This window comes from Harpia harpyja, chromosome 13 (genome assembly GCF_026419915.1).
Source record: "Harpia harpyja isolate bHarHar1 chromosome 13, bHarHar1 primary haplotype, whole genome shotgun sequence".
Lineage (NCBI taxonomy): Eukaryota > Metazoa > Chordata > Aves > Accipitriformes > Accipitridae > Harpia > Harpia harpyja.
The window spans coordinates 11,128,646-11,145,821 of NC_068952.1; the positions used below are offsets into that span (position 1 = coordinate 11,128,646).

Here is a 17,176-nt window from a genome sequence, read left to right on the forward strand (position 1 = left end):
AGTCCTTGTCCATTACCACAATGCATTTGCAGTGACCGCTAACATCACAGACAAATCATCGTTAGTAAATGGCATAAAAAGAAGTTGCTCACCTGAGTCATTCACCCTTGGCTCCAGCAACTAAACTCACTTTGTTCACAATGGTGAACAGCTATAATCCACAAAAATAACCTCTCTCCCCTTCTTCAAAACTGGTATCACATGCTTCAGAAAGTGGTAGGAGTTATCAAAATCAAATCTGGACTTATTTTGATCAGCATTAACCTTCCTTCCCTGCTAAATCAACATTAACAAATGAGCCACTAGAACTCTATGCAAACTCCATCCCCAGAGAGAATGTCCGTACCTTCATCCCCTGCAGATATTTGGACACCTTCCTCAACTTTAACATCTTTTTTCTTATTTTTTTAAAGCAAAAAGCAGGTCTGCTGCTGAAGGCTCCCTGCCAAGTTCATTATTTTATTGAGAAAGTTTCAAGATAAACCCAGAGCCTTACTCAATTTCACAGAATTTTATCCATCACTGTTCAGCTTCACTTCACCTAAAAACCTCACTCTTGTTCTTCTGTGACTTCCCAGCAAGCGCCACTGAGGTGATATGACTGAGTCCCATGTTTCGTGGATGCTCTGTCCAAACAGAAGTCAGAGGACTTATCTGTACCCGTTTACCTTGTTTATTCTGGCTTCAATTTCAATACATTACTATTATACTGGGAACTATTATAGCAGTAATAATTTGCTTTGATCTTGGAATTTCAAAGCACCAGCCAAACATCAGTAAACTCAGCCTCATTTTAGAGATGGGTAAACTGAGACAGAGGCTGGCAGATATGCAGTGACTGCTGCAGGTGCCCTTCCCTTGTTTTAGCACGAAATAGGATACTGCTTCCAAGAATCACTTCAGTCCTCCAGAGCCACCCCAAATTTTCCAAAGCAACATCTTGCACTTCTCTGAGAAACAAGAGATCCTTCCTCCCTATTATTCAATTGTCATCTAATTGAAGTGAATCCTGAAAAGCAGAATGGATCCTACTTTTAGGATGCATGCATAGAGTACATTCAAACACAGTGCATTTACCTCTTCTCCAGGTTCAATCTCTTTAACAGCTCTGACTTCAGCCAAGGTCCCCTTGTAAGTTACAATCACATTTGGGCAACAGCTATGGTTCATCAATGCAACGCTGTAAAAGTAGAAAAGTAAAAGGCTTTCCCCACCACCACCAAAAGCAACACGCAAAAAGTTAAGCACCACTTCACAAAACAAGTAACTCTGAAAGACTGAGTCAGTCTCTCTTTGCAAGCTGTTTTTATTCTGAGGCTTAACATGAAGGTAACCTTGGGAGAATGTGTTGTACTATTATTTATTCTAATGATATGGAGAATGGCTGTGCTAATCATAGAATCATTTAGGTTGGAGAAGACCTTTAAGATCATCAAGTCCAACGCTAACCTAGCACTGCCAAGTCTGTCACTAAACCACATCCCTAAGCACCACATCTACACGTCTTTTAAATACCTTCAGGGATGGTGACTCAACAAATCCTGTTATTGTAGGACTAGGCAAGTTATTATTTTCCCATTCTTATAGTGCTACAGGACAGCTGACAGGGGTGTTCATATAGCTTAACTATCAACTTCCTATTTAGGTACCTATGATAGACTATTCTCCTCAGAGGAGAAAGAAATAGAAACATATTTAACCTAAAGGAAACAAGCAAATACAGGAAAACAAAAGTCATTTGCTGCATCACAACTTAAGATGGGCATTAAAATTTTATCTGGCTTCTGTGCAAATGCAAACAGCCTCCACGTTTGAAGCAGGAGGGAAGAGACCTCTGTCTTGTTATACATGCACACAACTTAGACAAAAACTTGGACTGCTAGAGAAAAGTACTCCCCCTTACTACCAAGCTTGGAGAAAGTGCAATTTGCTGCTTGAGATAAAATGTGTAATTTTAATTCTTTTTCTTCCAATCTAGCAAAATAATAATTGTCTCTTCAGTCTTTCTAGCTCACAGGCATAACTGTTAAGTAGGAAAGATCTGGCTCTTGTATGCTGAGCATTCGCAAAGAAAGGATGGTGTTGGACATGTTTCCAGAACATCCTGGTTTAATACTCTCATCTCTCCACCATGACTCTGATCCTGGGCATTTCAAGGCCTTAATTTCCAATCTGTAGATCAGAGATATGGACTTCAGACAGACCTGCCTGAAGAAGGAGACTCTGTGAAGCAAGGACTATCTACTACACTGTGTATGCAGCACTTAGCAAAATCACGTCCTGCTTTAATTGGGCATCTTAAGTTTCAGATTACTTTGACATAGATAAGGTACTAGTAATCTATGCCTCACAGGGAAGTCAACCTAAGCAGACAGTGATAATACTTTCAGTATGGGGTTTGCAAAGAATGGGGACAGAAAATATCCTCCTTTGCTACAACATTAAGTGGGAAGGACAGACTTCAATGGAAGAGATGTTCTCAGTCTTAAAGAGAGCTGTGCTCCCCTGTCCACAAACTGCAGTTAACACTTAATATCTGCAGTATATTTGTAAAGCTAGGAAGCTTGTACATATTTTTTCCACTATCATAGCAACACAAATCATTGCCGTTTTTAAAACATCTGAGGAGGCTGAAAGAAGTTATGAAAGGGATTTACTGTTTGCCAAGGAACAAAGGTAGAAGGGATGATGTTCAGGGAACACCAGGTGAAGGATTACACCCAGCCAGAACAGAAAGTTGTGAATAGAGGAAGTCACCTGCAATCCTTTTTATTTCTCTTTGATCATTACATGATGTCCCTGTCCAGAACCTGCTAGCAAAGTAATTGTTTCCTATCAACCTGCATATAGCTCACAATCCAAGCTTCAAAACAAATTACAAGTGCAATTTTACCAAAATTACCAGATTTTTAAGAAAAACTGCTGCAAATCATTGGCCACATTTTATTAGCTAAAGATATTTAAAACAAGACAAACTAGGTGTTGAGATCTACTTCCATACATGTGCAAGAACCTTTATTTGTTTTTAAATAAGTTAATTTTATTCTTAAAAGTATTAAAATCAACCTACTCAGGAAATATGGCTGATCCCAAATGAGAGAGTTCTTCATCTTCAATTGTGAAGCCATTACAGTTAACCTAAGGAAAAAGAGAAAGAGACTAGATCAGCTTCTGGTCAGCTAAGTACTCCACACTCACATGTCACATTCTCATACTTCAAAGTCAATTGCAGTAATTTGCTTACAATTTTCTTTCCACCTCACCAGTACTCACAGGGAGCTACATGACATCTCAAACAGTGAAGTGAGGGCAAAGTCCCTATCCAAAGGAATGTGCAGGACACTAAAGAACTGACAGTCCAACACTTGCACCTGCTCAGGACACAATATCTAGCGGATTGCTCCTTGGAAGGCCAACCAAGAGAAATGGGGCTTGAAAAGAGTGCTAAAAAGTGTCAGACAAAGCAAGACCATTGCAAACATGAAATGAAGCCTGACACTGACAGGGCAAAGAGACAGGAGCAACGTGGGGATGAACAGCAGCAAACTCAGCCGGGCTGGGGCAGTACAGAGCTTTGATGGAGCATATGTTACTGGGACCTGCCACAATGACATCTGTCATCGAGGACTGCGTGTCAGCTAAGCTAAAGCACATATAAAGAACAACAAAGGCAGTGAGTAAGATTTGAACCTAATAAAGACACAGAATAGGAGAGGACAGAAAAAGGACAGAGTACGAGAAGAAATGTATTCCTAATTTAAACAGACACAGGATCAAGAGAGCTTGTTCACAAATCTTTCTTACAGAATAGAGATTCAAGCAGGTTTTAAAACCTTCTCCCACTTTTATTCTCACTAAACTCAAGGGAATTTTAAGGAGGTTCAGCTTTGTTTCCTGTGGTTTGTGTGGTTGAAGTGACCAAAATGCACCTCAACCAAATACTTTATTCCAGTTTCACTAAGAGTCACATACATGCCAACACGAAGAGAACCCTCTCCACATTCACTAACACCTCCCTGCAATCATCAAAATGTTCACAGAAGTGCCAGTAAAGCACTAAAACAACTACTACCATGTGGCCAAGTCCAGCTGAAGCTACAATGGGCACAGTAACAGTCAATCAAGTACAGTGCAAGTATTTGTTCTGGAAGGGTAAGGGTTGATGACAAATGCTACCAACAATGATATGCCCCCAAGCTGGAATGCAGCTTGGATTGGATTTTAGAAATACACAAATACTTCCCAAAGCCACTCCTCAGGTATGAACTGTTGAGGATGAGTTCACGATTAAGGAAAAGTGTCCTGTTTCTCTGATTCACTCATCAGTATATTTGCTTGATCTTTAGCCTGCTATTTTTAGCAAGGTGGCATCCAAAGGCTCCCTGTCTCTCAAGATGAGCATGCTACTGCACTAGCCAATGTATGAGCATACCTGAACCAAAACCAAAATGTAATTGCTGAATACAAAAACAGTAGAAGGGAAAGATTATATCAACAGCAAGTAAAAACATAAGGCTAGAAATGCTGACATGAAGAACAGCTCGATGGCTCTGAATCACAGGGAAATATTTAAAAATATGTACTAAGTTATCATCAACTCCCCTCCACTAAGCCAGAGACAACCCACTTCTTGAATGCATCATACCAGAAATGACAGAAGAGGAAGAATTAGAAGGGATGAGATACCACTGGTTTCACCAGATGAATTCATGACTAAAAAAGGCAATGTGGAGGGAGTAAAGAGAAAACAGCAAAAAAACTAGAGCTTGAGGTTGTTCCCAATGGTGGAAAAGAGAACATGCAAAGGCAGGCACAAAATTATGCAAGGTCTTCAAGGAAAGGATGAGACGCTGGAACTTGAGAAAAGAAAGAAACTGTTTGAAGAGTATGACAAGGTGAGACTGAGGAGGAAGAGCACCAGTCTCGAGAGCTATGTTCCACAGGGACAAAAGAGAGTAGAATGATACCAACAGCTGGGGAAGAGAGCGGTGAAAGGCAAGGATGGTTTGAACAAAAATCTTTGCTCCACTCAAAAGGACCAACTACACCTTAGCCATGTTGAATGAGAAACAACATCAGACAAAGCCCACAAAAAGCAGTGAGCAAGGAATCAGAGGTATCCAAGTCCCAAACGACTGCCCTGAGCCACAGGGAGTAAGAATGCCAAATGGAGGAGCAAAGTAGACAACATGAGGCCAGAGAAAGTGTTGAAGCAAAACGAAGGAGCAGCAGCATATCCATACTATTGGGTTTAGGGCAAGTTAACTAATTATTAGGAAACATGTTTGTATGTATCAAGTAAAGACATGCCTCCCCTTCTTCTAGAAAGATTTATGCTGGGGCTAAAACCTCAAAAGGCTGTGTCCAGTAAAACACTTCTGAGGAGCATCCAGATGACCTTTGGAGATTTTAGTTCAAAAAATTGCGATGTCCACAGTGGCAGATAGTTGCCTGATGATCTGGATGAGCTTAAGGTGACACCTAAGGATGACATCAGACAGCTACAGAGAAGATCAGATGGAGTATCAGATCTGGGAGTCAGCAGTTCACAGAAGTCAGTTAAAGTACCATGATCAATGGAGCTGGTCCAGGACAGGACATGAAGTAAAAGTCATTATAGCCAAAATAATGTAATCTTTGGGGATTCTGGCTACATTCTAACAAAAATATTCAGAAATGGCAGAAACTGGATATACTGATGTCTTCAAAGTATCCCTCTGACAAATATAAATTGTAAAGTCTTCAAAACAGAAAAAACTTTTCACTGAAGGGAAATGTATAATTAGAAACAACACAATGGATGACGAGCAGACGTTAAACATGCAAAAGAATCATTCCACTACAGAATAACGGTATCTCTGTATTAAGGAAATAGTAACTGTGCCTCCTTGTTGGTAGATGCCCAGCTCTACCAACCAGGGTATTGCCATCTCAGCTTTCATCTCAGCTTTCATCACAGCAGTCAACATTTGCCTCCCTCTCAAAAAAATTCAACCTTTTATTCAGATGTTTAAGTTTAAAACTAGCTTATTTTGAAGTACAGGAGGAAAAAGAAGAAAATGGATCATTCAGTATTCCACTGGTGTGTTATTCCATCCACTACAATACATTCAGTTTAGATGCATATGAAAAGCAGGTGAGAAAAAAGAGGGGACACATTTCAGAAGTTATCTGACAAGACATCCCACCTTTCCTTCATCTCTTCAGATCACCAAACTACCTGACTGCATTTAAAAGCCACACCAGATAAAAGTTTCAGACTGGTCTTTCTACTTCTCTGAAGTTTACTCCCTGTGAAGGTCAAACACAATGATGACCTGACCAGCAAGGATTTCCACAAGTTTGAAGCCTGAATGAAGGATTTTGCCTCTGCAGGGTCTCAGACCAGCAGCCTTCTGTGTAAGTCAACAGCTGCACTATGCTTGGTCCACAAGAAGCCTAATTCTGACAGGATCTAATACAGGCTGTTTCCCCTTTTCTTCAGTGTTTGAGAAACACCTTATAGAAAGTGTGCAGACAAGAGTCTCTCCCCTCGCTACTGAAATGGGGCATGTCCAGCCACTTCTGCTGAAGGAAGTGAATCTTCTCCATCAAGCACCCTCAGCTGTCCCTAAGATAAGCAAAGAGCTACTATTTCCATTGCCATTAACATTTTTCCCCTTTCACAAAGGCTAAAATCCTACAGCACCATCCACCTAAGCAGGCTGCATTCTAGCCAACTTACTTGTGCAAAGAGAACTACAAGGGCAGCATTGTCAGGGTACTCCAAGTGCTTTGAGTAAAAGTGATGAAGAGCAGCAATGTCGTTCTGAATCAGCTCTCTCTTTTCATTGTCTAGTTTGTCAAGGTCTGTGGACAAAGAATACATTCCATTTCAGTAACAGGAACACTACCCCGTGAACTGCAGCTAGACTTAGGTTAGAACAGGCCCAGAGTTAAACAGAAACCCCTCAAGGAACAGCTACTTGGAAGTACTTCAAGAAGTGTCTGTTCTTCCATAAACATAATGCTGCTTCTGCCAAAGCCATACGTGCGCTACAAGAACATGAAGGATTGAAAAGCATTTTCTAACATCTTTACATTAGCAGGTAACTGGACACAAATTTCCTTTCCCTGGGAGAAGGGTTAGTGTTTAAAGTGCATTTGTTAACACTAGCGAACAGACCAGTCAGCCCTGGCCCTCTAGAAGCCTATCAACTGTGGGTAGCTATCCTCAGCTGTCTAACACGACCTTATGAGCTACCTGGTCCCATTTACTGTGGTATGAAGTCACACTCAACATCACACTTCTTAAAACATGCTTTACATAGTGAAACTTCCTCATACAGACCTAATCTTTATCAGCACAAGCCAGCCCAGACTACTGCTAAGGAATGCTGCTTATCCCTGCTTTTAAAAGACATGGTCTTTCCCAGCACAGAGGCCCTAACTATTTCTGGCGACGTGTGATAGGGACCTAACAAAGCTTGACAACAACGCTGAGGCTAGTCACCAGGGGTTCCCTTTGCAGCAAGAAGGTGCCCAGGAGTGTGATCTACCTGGGCAGTGACAATCAACAGAGGTGTGTTTAACCTGCAGATACCTGAGGATAATAGGAGACAGCAGGAACATTAGTGGAAAAGTCCTGGCACACCTGCTGCGTGTATTCCCTTATGGGTTTGTTCAGATTTACCCTCAGGACTATGACAGGTTCTAGCCAAAGCTGTGGCCACTGAACCTTTTCCTGCCTGGTCCACACAGAGCAAGCTAGATGATTGACAATATACTCCTGGTCCCTTCTCTCTCCTCAAGAGCAGAGTGTTGGAGAGTTTTTAGCTCATCCTCTCTCTCACAGTGGCAGGGTCACCAGCCTACTCCTGCTCTAAGAGAGCCAGCAAGTCATCAGTTTCCCCTCTCCAACTCAAAATAGTAGTGGAGAGAAAGACTTGCAGGAAAAGAAAAGGCTACACAACAGTGGAAGAAGAGGGAAATTATTTGTAAAAGCAGATGTGAATGACAGGAGAGTCACAAAAAAAATACTGAGGAAAATGAAATGGGACAATTTGATGAGAATTAGGACAAATAAGAAATTCTGAGCTTCCAACTGACAGCCAGGTGCCTTTTCCTCTCCTGTGCGGGGTGTTGCAAAGCAACTGCTGAACATGGCAAAGGTGTGCTAAGAGATGAGGAGAGTCAACAAGGCAGAAGGAACAGGGGTTCTTACTAACAAAACCAGAAACAAAACAAGGGCTCCTAGAGGACAAGGGGGACATTGCAACAGAAAAAAAAACCCAAAACCAACATTACAGCCTCTTAGCTCCCAAATTAATAAATTATTGAAGACAAGCTGCAATGCTGAAGAATATACACAAATTACTTCAGCACTTACCCATCCTCCTCAGCCTCAATCCTACTAACCTACCTGTAAAAATTATCCTTGCCTTAGCCAAAGGCAAATGTTGGCATTTTTCCCCCTTATTCCCCCAGCTGTCCCAACAGCTGTGACATGAGCGTTTGTTCAGGAAGCAAATAAGACTGTAATCTTGCTGTACTTGGTTACTCTGCTACCTCAAGTCCTAGCAATGACTGCATTTATTCAGCATTTTATAAAGGGTTTCGGAAGCCATCAGAGTGAGAAATGTGAATATACAAACCTATTGTCTCCTTATACATTACCCCCAGCACCGAGAAAGAGAAACAACAGATGAGTGAAAACTATGCCAGGATGGTTACTAGTCCCCTAGTTGCTCAATTTCTAACTCTGCCTCACCGGACATAAACAGTAGCCTTCCAGTTAAAAGCAAGCCATTGCCTCATCTCCTTCCTTGGATCATTTTGGAGCATTTAGGACATGGAATTTCAACACAATCATATATAACATGTCAGATTTGACTGGCAGTGACAGATACTGAAGCACAGTCCAGAGGGTTCTGCAATTAGCCCCTTAGTCACTGTCACCATCAAGCAACTGTGCTGTCTCTGATTTTATGCCTCCTGGTAACAAATACCAGCTATTTTCATTTTACAACATTACAATTCTCAAAAGACACTAGAGTACCAGAAAAGCCATGAGATGGATGTATGCTACATAATTAATTCTGTCTAGGTTTTTACCCTTGTTTCACAGCCCCCAGAAGTGACCAAGAAAAAAAAGAAAGAAATAAGAGCATTGCACTTACAAAAAAACAAGGAACAATTCTCTTTGTTTACTCCCTTCCTCCAACAGGAGTGGGATGCTCTGAAAGGTTTTGATGAAGGGGGGGCCAGGGGGAAGCAAATCATGAATATAGATAACTGCCTCTGTTTACCTGCAAGCCTTTTTTACTTACGTGATTCAAACTCTTTTACAGCAAGCAGCTTCTCCGACTGTGTTCTTTCAGGGTGAGTTCTCTAGCAATAAGGGGAAAAAACCAACAAGGAAATACTTCAATGTTTTAAGTTGGCAGTTTTGTCTACTCATTCATAAGCTGGGAACTCCTACCTGTAAAACAAACCCAAATCCACACTGTATGCAATTTAAGGAAGTTGATGAACAGCAATGAGTTAAATCAATTGCCATCAGTAAAGCCATAGAAATATTCTCTCCACACCAAATTAGGCGGCCAAAGATTAACTCCTATCAAATTTATATACATAAACTGAACAGTATTTTAAACATGTTATTTGCTTTGTTCTAGACACCCAGAAAGCTGCTAACAATAGCAAGCAGGCAGGAGACAGGCTTCGCTTTGAGGAAAGTGAATAAACTGACTGTTGACAGAGTTCAAAAGCAATGCTCCATTGTTGGCCTAAGGCCACTTCTTTGTAATCTTGGCCATTAAATATGGCTTTGCAGGTGGCCCAGCAGCTGAGGTTCAGGGACTATGGTTTGCATATTTAGCTTTTATATGACATGTAGGGTTCTCCCCCCTCCCTGTAAGCGATAAAAGCACAAATTTATTCCAATGACTTTTTGTCATTAAACATTCGATTTTGTTTGTAGACCACTAAACCACACTTTAATTAAGTCACACACACATACATTCACACACACACATCTACACACACAGCTAGTATGCAGCTACCTTCCCAGCAGGCTACCAAAATCCTCACTACATACAGTATCCAGGTTGCCCTTGTCACATAAGCAGACCTCAATCACACAAATATGCTTCAAAGAGGATTTGTTTTTGTGGAGAGAGTTTAGAGCTCTACAAAGATACACAGCATAATAACCTTGAAATTCATGAATTCTGTCCCCTCCCTGTAAGCACTTGTGTTATCCTCAGTATCCACATAGTTAAGGAACACCAAAATGGAGGTCGACATTGTGATCTTATTTCCTTACTAATAACATTCTTTTTCTCTGCAGACCAAGGGCCTGAGATTTCTCTCTCAATCTGTTTTTCACCAGTTAACTCCAGTAATTGTAAACATCTATACCTGAATACCTCAGAAGTGTTCTTGACTCACAAATGTCCTGGGAGTTATATACTACACAATGCTACACAGATATAGCTGAAAAATAGTACAACAGGCAACTGCTTCATAAAGACGTCAGTGCCTGCAGACAGAAAACACTAGGAGCATTCCTCAGAATTTAACCACATACACCAAGTCTCATTCTTCTTTCTCTTCACCAATGTGGCCTTGGTATGAGCTCACACAGGTAACCAAGAGCTCCAATCTAGCAGAATGGTGCCTGAAACACCACACACATTTTGAAACTATCAGTTAAACTTTTCCAGACTCTGTTCAACAGTACCTTGGCCATAAGTTATAGCTATACAGCTTAAAACCTCACTAGCCTTTTGCCATCTTCTCCCAAAAGTCTCCAGCTGGACTATGGTGGCCCTGATGCTGCTGCAGTGGTCTGACGGTCAGTTCATTCAGCTCTGTATTACACCCATCTGTACACAGGAAGCTAGTATGTATGTGCTTTGCAGGGACAGTTACTGTCGGTCAATTTTCGTTTTCCTGCCTTCCCTGGCACCCAGAGTAGCAACATACCTCCCAAGTCTAGCCTCCTGCTCACCTGTTTGGCAAGGATCCTCGCCGTTAGCCTCACAGTCTCTGAGGGATTCCAGTTCTGCCCAAAAGCACACATGGCAGAACACTCTAGCTTGTGCATTGGCCAGTCTTCCTTCTGAAAATGTAGAAAAATATTTTAAAAAAAAAAAGCCATGAAGATAAAGTGATGAAAAAGAGGATGCAGCAAGTCCTGCCAGATCCTAGAGGTCAAGTGAAACGTGTTTCCTTTAAAAAAGTAAGATGACACTCACTAAATCTGAACAAAAGCTTGAGTCACATTTAAGGGGTACAGCTATCCTGCTTTTTTCAAACAAATTCACAAGGGATTAGTTAAGGTCAGAACATCTTCATTTATTCAACGGAAAAAAAGAATTAAATGACGAAGAAGCAAACAGACAACATGATTTATAAATCACCAGTTCTTATTGTTCAGATCAAGCACGTGAGGACAGAGTAGGTCTGAGCTTGATGGCTTTATTGGGTTCATTTCCATTTAATATCTTGGCCCCTCATTATGAGACGACCCTGGTGTAATCAGGAGTAATGTGTCTGAAGTCAATGGATTCACAATCACTGTAAGAATCGGTATATGTAGGGTCAAAACCAGACCCACTGAATAGAATAATCAGATTTTTTCCTTGAGCCTTGTAGAATAAGAGTACAGCTAGGTAATGAAAACACACCAATAAAGACAAACACATTTTAGTTAAGAATGTATAGCATATTCCTAGCTCAACATACAATAACACTTGGAGCGATGGCACAAGCCACTGGCTTTTGGCACTCTACGGATTTCCTCCAAAGCAACAGAATCTTTCAAAGATGAGCACAGAATCGCGGATTAACACTCTGCACTGGCACACAGAACCTGGCATGGGCTGTCCTCAGACTGCATCAAATTTCTTTGTATTTATTTATTCAAACATGGAAATATTCTTATTTCTATATTCGAGCAATGCACAGTTATTTATTTCTATATCTCATCCCAGACACACATTTATAGCACTGTGTTAGAACAGACCTATAGTGTTCTGCCTATATAGGGAGCATCAAGTTTTGTTTTCAGACCAGATTTAAACTGGTGGAAAATGGTAGCAGAGGAAAGAAATCACAACAAATCCCACTAATTTATAAATTGATTGAAAGTGAAAACTTGAAAAACTTTTTGCAGCCTCCAGAAAGTTCTTAATTCCCCTTAGTGTGATTCACCCAGTATCACAGACCTTGTGTTAGCCTACTCAAAAAAAAAAAATCTAAAAATTATTAAAAAAAAAAAATATATAGCCCATCAGAGTGACTGAGTGGCAGGAACAGAATAAACGCAGTTTCCCTCAGCTGCCTAACCACTGATGGCAAGAGCCATTTGAGACACCCTAGGCTATCTAAAACATCCACGTAGGACCAATAGATATGATACAGGTCTACTGGGAGATGCATTCTTTGTAGGACCTACAGCTGGAGGCCAGATAGGACAACCCAAGGCACCTCAAACAGCCAGCTGAATCAGGACCCCCAGTGTCTCCTGCCTTGGCTGGTCCACTTATTTACAGGTTTTGCAGATCAAAACAAAAGCTGAGATCACTAATTTCACAGTTAGTACAGCAAAAATTCTTCCATTGAAAATGGCCATTTTAATTGCCCTGCGCATGCACAGCTTTAGGAATTTCTTTTATTAGGAAAAGAAAGGTGAACACCCACCCCAGCCTCATGTAGGATTTGAAGCAGTGCAACACTGCAAGGGTATTCAACCACTCACAATGTCAACTTCATTGTCCTTGATATCTCAGTATGGTACTTCCAAAAAAACCTACATACAGGCTGCTTGAAATAAGCTCCAGTGTAAATGTTCTAAGAGGATGTGGCAACACAGACCAGGAGAACCAAAATAGTATATTACACTCTAATCATGTCATGTGAAATTACACTCTCAACTCTCCTACAGCTGTCACACTACAAAATGCATCCCCAGAGAGGCCTGTTTCCTATGTATGCCCCAAGACCTTTTTCTGGAAAATTCCCTGATAGCCTTCGCTTAGGAATCCACAGGCTAAAGGCTAAGAAGAGAGACAGAGGGAGACCTCATCTCTCACCCCTTCTTGCACACCCACCAACTTCAGCGTGATTGATGGGTGTGCAAGATGTGAAGGCACAGAACCTGAAGTTTTGTAGGACCTGCATCCATACGCACCAGTTAAATAAACAGGAGAGACTACCCAATAAAAGAAAAAATCAAAATGCAAAATCACGTGCCTGTCTCAAAGCATTGTTTTTAAAAATCCGTTTGTTCCCTTTATTCTTTACACATTGTTAATTAAAATCTTTCCCCAGGCAGAATCATACTGAGTTATATGAACTAGTAGGGAGGTTAAAGGGACAAGATATGGCTGAATTGTGTGAAATGAGATAAAAGCCTGAAACACCACAAGAAAAGAAAGTACTGTTGACTGAGTAATGCCTGGGATGGAAATACTGTGACAGCAGCTTTCCCTGCAATCACAGCAGGACTGTATTTTGCATTCTTTTCCACGTTTTTCTCTAGGTAGCTTGAATTATAACAGGTAGCATTGTTCTAGTTGAATCCCTAATGCTACATTAATGATATTTTCTTCCTATTTTCATTACATCCGCAGTATTTTTCCCTTCATTTAGGAGTGAGTGACAACATTTTTGGAAGGGAAGTTCTTTAAAGCTTATGCTTTTCACATCAAAGCATGGAAACAATCTTCTCCACCAAGTTCTTCAAAATGATTCCACCATCCAAGACTACTGGATCACTTCCCAGAACACTGTCATATAGCTCAGAAAAACAAAACAAAACCAAACCAAACAACAGAACTTGATACTCAAAAAAAATAAGACTCAAGTCCAAACAAATGTCCTCGCACCTCCTTCCTCACAAGGACTTTTTCAATAGGATGTAAAATTTCTGGTTTTCACTTGATCAAAAACAAACACACACAAAGACCAGACAGAAATGCTGGGCAAGCCAGTGTAGGGATAAAGCCCACTCCTTCAAAAGCTTAAGGCCCAAGTATGCTCAAATGGCATCCAACTCTTTAATTGAATTTCAGTGAGGCAACTTCCAATGTCTGATGTTATCCAGTAAAGTTCTCTGATACAGTCCCTCACCAAGCAGTGAAGGTAAGAGTTTCACATGTCTTCACAGTCATCCTTCCCTACCATCGCTTACCAAATGCTGGGCCACAAATGGTATTTGACTTCCGTGGGTTAATGGTTGAAAGGTTCACAGGAGACATTTATCAAAGAAAACTACATGGAGAAAGTTTTTGGACAGGGGGACAGACACTTCCCCAAGGCAATCTTAAGCAGGATCATGCAGTGTCGGATTCCTCTTGTGCGACATCATTACAGCATGAATTTCTTATTTTTTCTACAGCTCACCAAAAAGGAGTGGGCAATTTCTACAAGGTCCCACTTAAAACACATCTGCTTGATGCTAATTCCAGGTCTACAACTACATTTTGAGGCTTACTAGCTGGTTAAAAATACATGTTTCCCTTACTCCAGAAATACCAACTACAGCACTCTTTAACATGACATGTTAAGAAAAACCCGTAAATATTTTGTTCAAAACGTATTTCAAATATGGAAAGTCAGGACAAAAACATCTTTCTGCACTTTGGCTAGCTGATCTCCGCTCTGTCTGGGATAAATAATAGCTATGTGTAGTAACAGAAAGAGGAGCTCCAGTAGCTGGTTCAAGTTCACCAGTTCCACAATTGCAACCACATAACCCTCTTAAAACATTTCTCTTTGGAGTGTTTCAGCAGCTAATTTCTGAGAAGAAAAAATGAGCACAGGTCTCCTGCTGTTTGACTAAAATTATCATAATTTAAGAAGTCAAGACTCGAACAGCTGCAGATGGGGTCTGAAAGCCACTATGCAATAACAGGCCTGTGCTTCGAGGAGGCAATAGTGGAGAGCAGAACAGTATGAATCAGCTGGAAATCACAAACTCTTTTAAAAGGAGAACTAGCTTAGGGGCTGGGAAAAGAAAGACGCAGCAAACCCAAGCTAGATCCTACCAACCCACAAAACAATCAAGGCAGCAAGGACAGGCAGTGAAGACAACTTCCGCTCTCACATGCCCCGCATCTGAGACTGAATCTACGCCTGTGCAAACATCCAGCTTAATATAGGTCAAACTTAAGGTTATCTATTGTAAAAGCAAAATAATAGACCAAAACATGCAAAAGACACATTAGCACTAAGGGAACTATGCCAGGGCCAGCGTGCATGCATATGTGTCTGTATAGAGAGCCCTAAACAAATCAACCACTATATCACTGCAAGACTTTGTCTTCCCCTGGGTTCAGTCCCTCACTACAATGTGACATCACCTTTCCCAGCAACCAGGGCAAAGGAATTATACTGCAAAGCAGGACTTGGTCAATGCATCAAACACTGGCCATATGGCAGGAGATGCACTCTTTTACCACTTGGGGGTTCTTCAGCAAGTCAATGTAGCTTTGTGTACCTATAACCCATTTGCAAAAACAGAAATGCCACAAAGGCTGCTGCCGGGCTTCATTCATTAAATGCTTGGAAAGTATTTTAAGAACCTCAAAACAAGGATACTACATGGCTCAACAGAGCAGGAAATACATGCAGTGTCACTAACTTTACGTTCAGTAACGACGTTATTCTGAAAGAGAAAAAAAAAATCTCAACAGAAACGCACTAGGGAGAGGAAGATGTCTGCAGTTATAAAATTCATATTCTAAAAAAGACACCAAAAAAATGTGTTTCCTGCTGCACACATTGGCACCTTTCTCTTGTCTCCTTCTGATCCATCTCTCTCTACCCCTAGAAAGAATTCCTGTGAACTGTGGTAGAGCAGGTCTTTAAGTAAGAAAAGAGTAAGCTCAAAAAAATTTGGTTTTCACAGTATACTTCACGTGATAAACAGCTCTCAAACTGAATTATATTAAGTAACAAGGTACTAACCAACATATGAAATCATACCATGTCCTTGTTGGGTACATGTCATTTTTAGCTGAACTGAGCAAAGAAAACATAGATTTACAAAGAAAATTAACTTAAAAAAATAAAAATCAAATTAACAATGCCATCACAATTGTCAAATACAGCCCTGTCCTTTTATCAGCATTGCATGAAGAAGTCTCACGTCCATGGAGGCAAAAGGGACACATTTACTGTACATCCCAGTGTTACAAGTTCAGTATCAAGGCACAGATGTCCTTTTTGGCTTTGACAAAGAATTGCTGAGCTGCTGAAAAGTGCCTTTGAACAAGACGGGGATGAAGATGCAGTGCAGATTGTCTGTGCAGCACGTACAGTCAGTGGAGACTAGTTTCTAGAGAATATTATGCTTGAAGGTAACTTTGAAAGAATGTCAAAGAATTCAATCTCAGCAACACTCATAAATTTCATCAGACTGACTCAGAAGGGCCCAAAACATGGAAGGTCATGTTGTATCAACTAGGGAGTCAAAAACCATACGCATATCACCAGTAAGAGCAAGTGCTAGTACCAGTGCTTATACTATTGTCTAGACATCACAACATCTAAAAAATGCCTTTATATCTAAAGCATCATCCTACACACCAACAGGTGGAAAAGATTTTAATTCATTAACTTATCAGACAGGCAGGCATTTGCTAAGCATCATCTCCACAGTCTTAAAGACACTCAGTTAGAGCAGTTCAGTATTTTATTCTTGGAATATGGCCCACTAGAGAAAGAGTATTCTGACCACCACCACCAAAAAAAAAAAATTTTAAGGAAAAAAATCAAATTAAGAAAGCAATACATCTACAAAACTTTACCCAGGGGAGAGAAAAAAACCCTCCTCGTTCTTAAATATAAAAGTATAAACTTTGTCAAGGCTAGAAGACAGGACACTGACGGATGGACTGAAAAAGGGACTTGGAGGTAAAAGCAAAGGACTGTGGATCAGCAGAAATTTCTACTACTTCCACCATGATACCTACTGCTATTTTTTCCTGGCACAAATCACTGAGCTCTCCTACTTCAGTAAATCTTGCTTACCTGCTTCATAAACCATTGTGAATTTTGTATGGTAAGAAAAAAAACTCACAATCTCAGATAAAAAGCACTAAACAGCCAATAAATTGCTTGGTTGAAGTATTTCCTTCCCTCATCTAGTTAAAAGTTTCCTAAGAAATAACGTCATATGGAAACG

The 17,176-nt window shown here is 40.6% G+C and overlaps 1 protein-coding gene across 2 annotated transcripts in view; it reads right to left on the reverse strand.

Annotated features, from left to right (window-relative positions):
• SMYD2 (SET and MYND domain containing 2) overlaps positions 1 to 17,176 on the reverse strand; it is a 30,720-nt gene that overhangs the window by 8,302 nt on the left and 5,242 nt on the right. For both annotated transcript variants that reach the window (XM_052805416.1, XM_052805417.1), the window contains 5 exons: positions 10,994 to 11,104; positions 9,309 to 9,369; positions 6,725 to 6,849; positions 3,071 to 3,138; positions 1,078 to 1,180 (listed from right to left, as the gene is read on the reverse strand). In XM_052805416.1, coding sequence (XP_052661376.1) covers positions 1,078 to 1,180; positions 3,071 to 3,138; positions 6,725 to 6,849; positions 9,309 to 9,369; positions 10,994 to 11,104 — 468 coding nt within the window. The remainder of the gene's footprint in view (positions 1 to 1,077; positions 1,181 to 3,070; positions 3,139 to 6,724; positions 6,850 to 9,308; positions 9,370 to 10,993; positions 11,105 to 17,176) is intronic.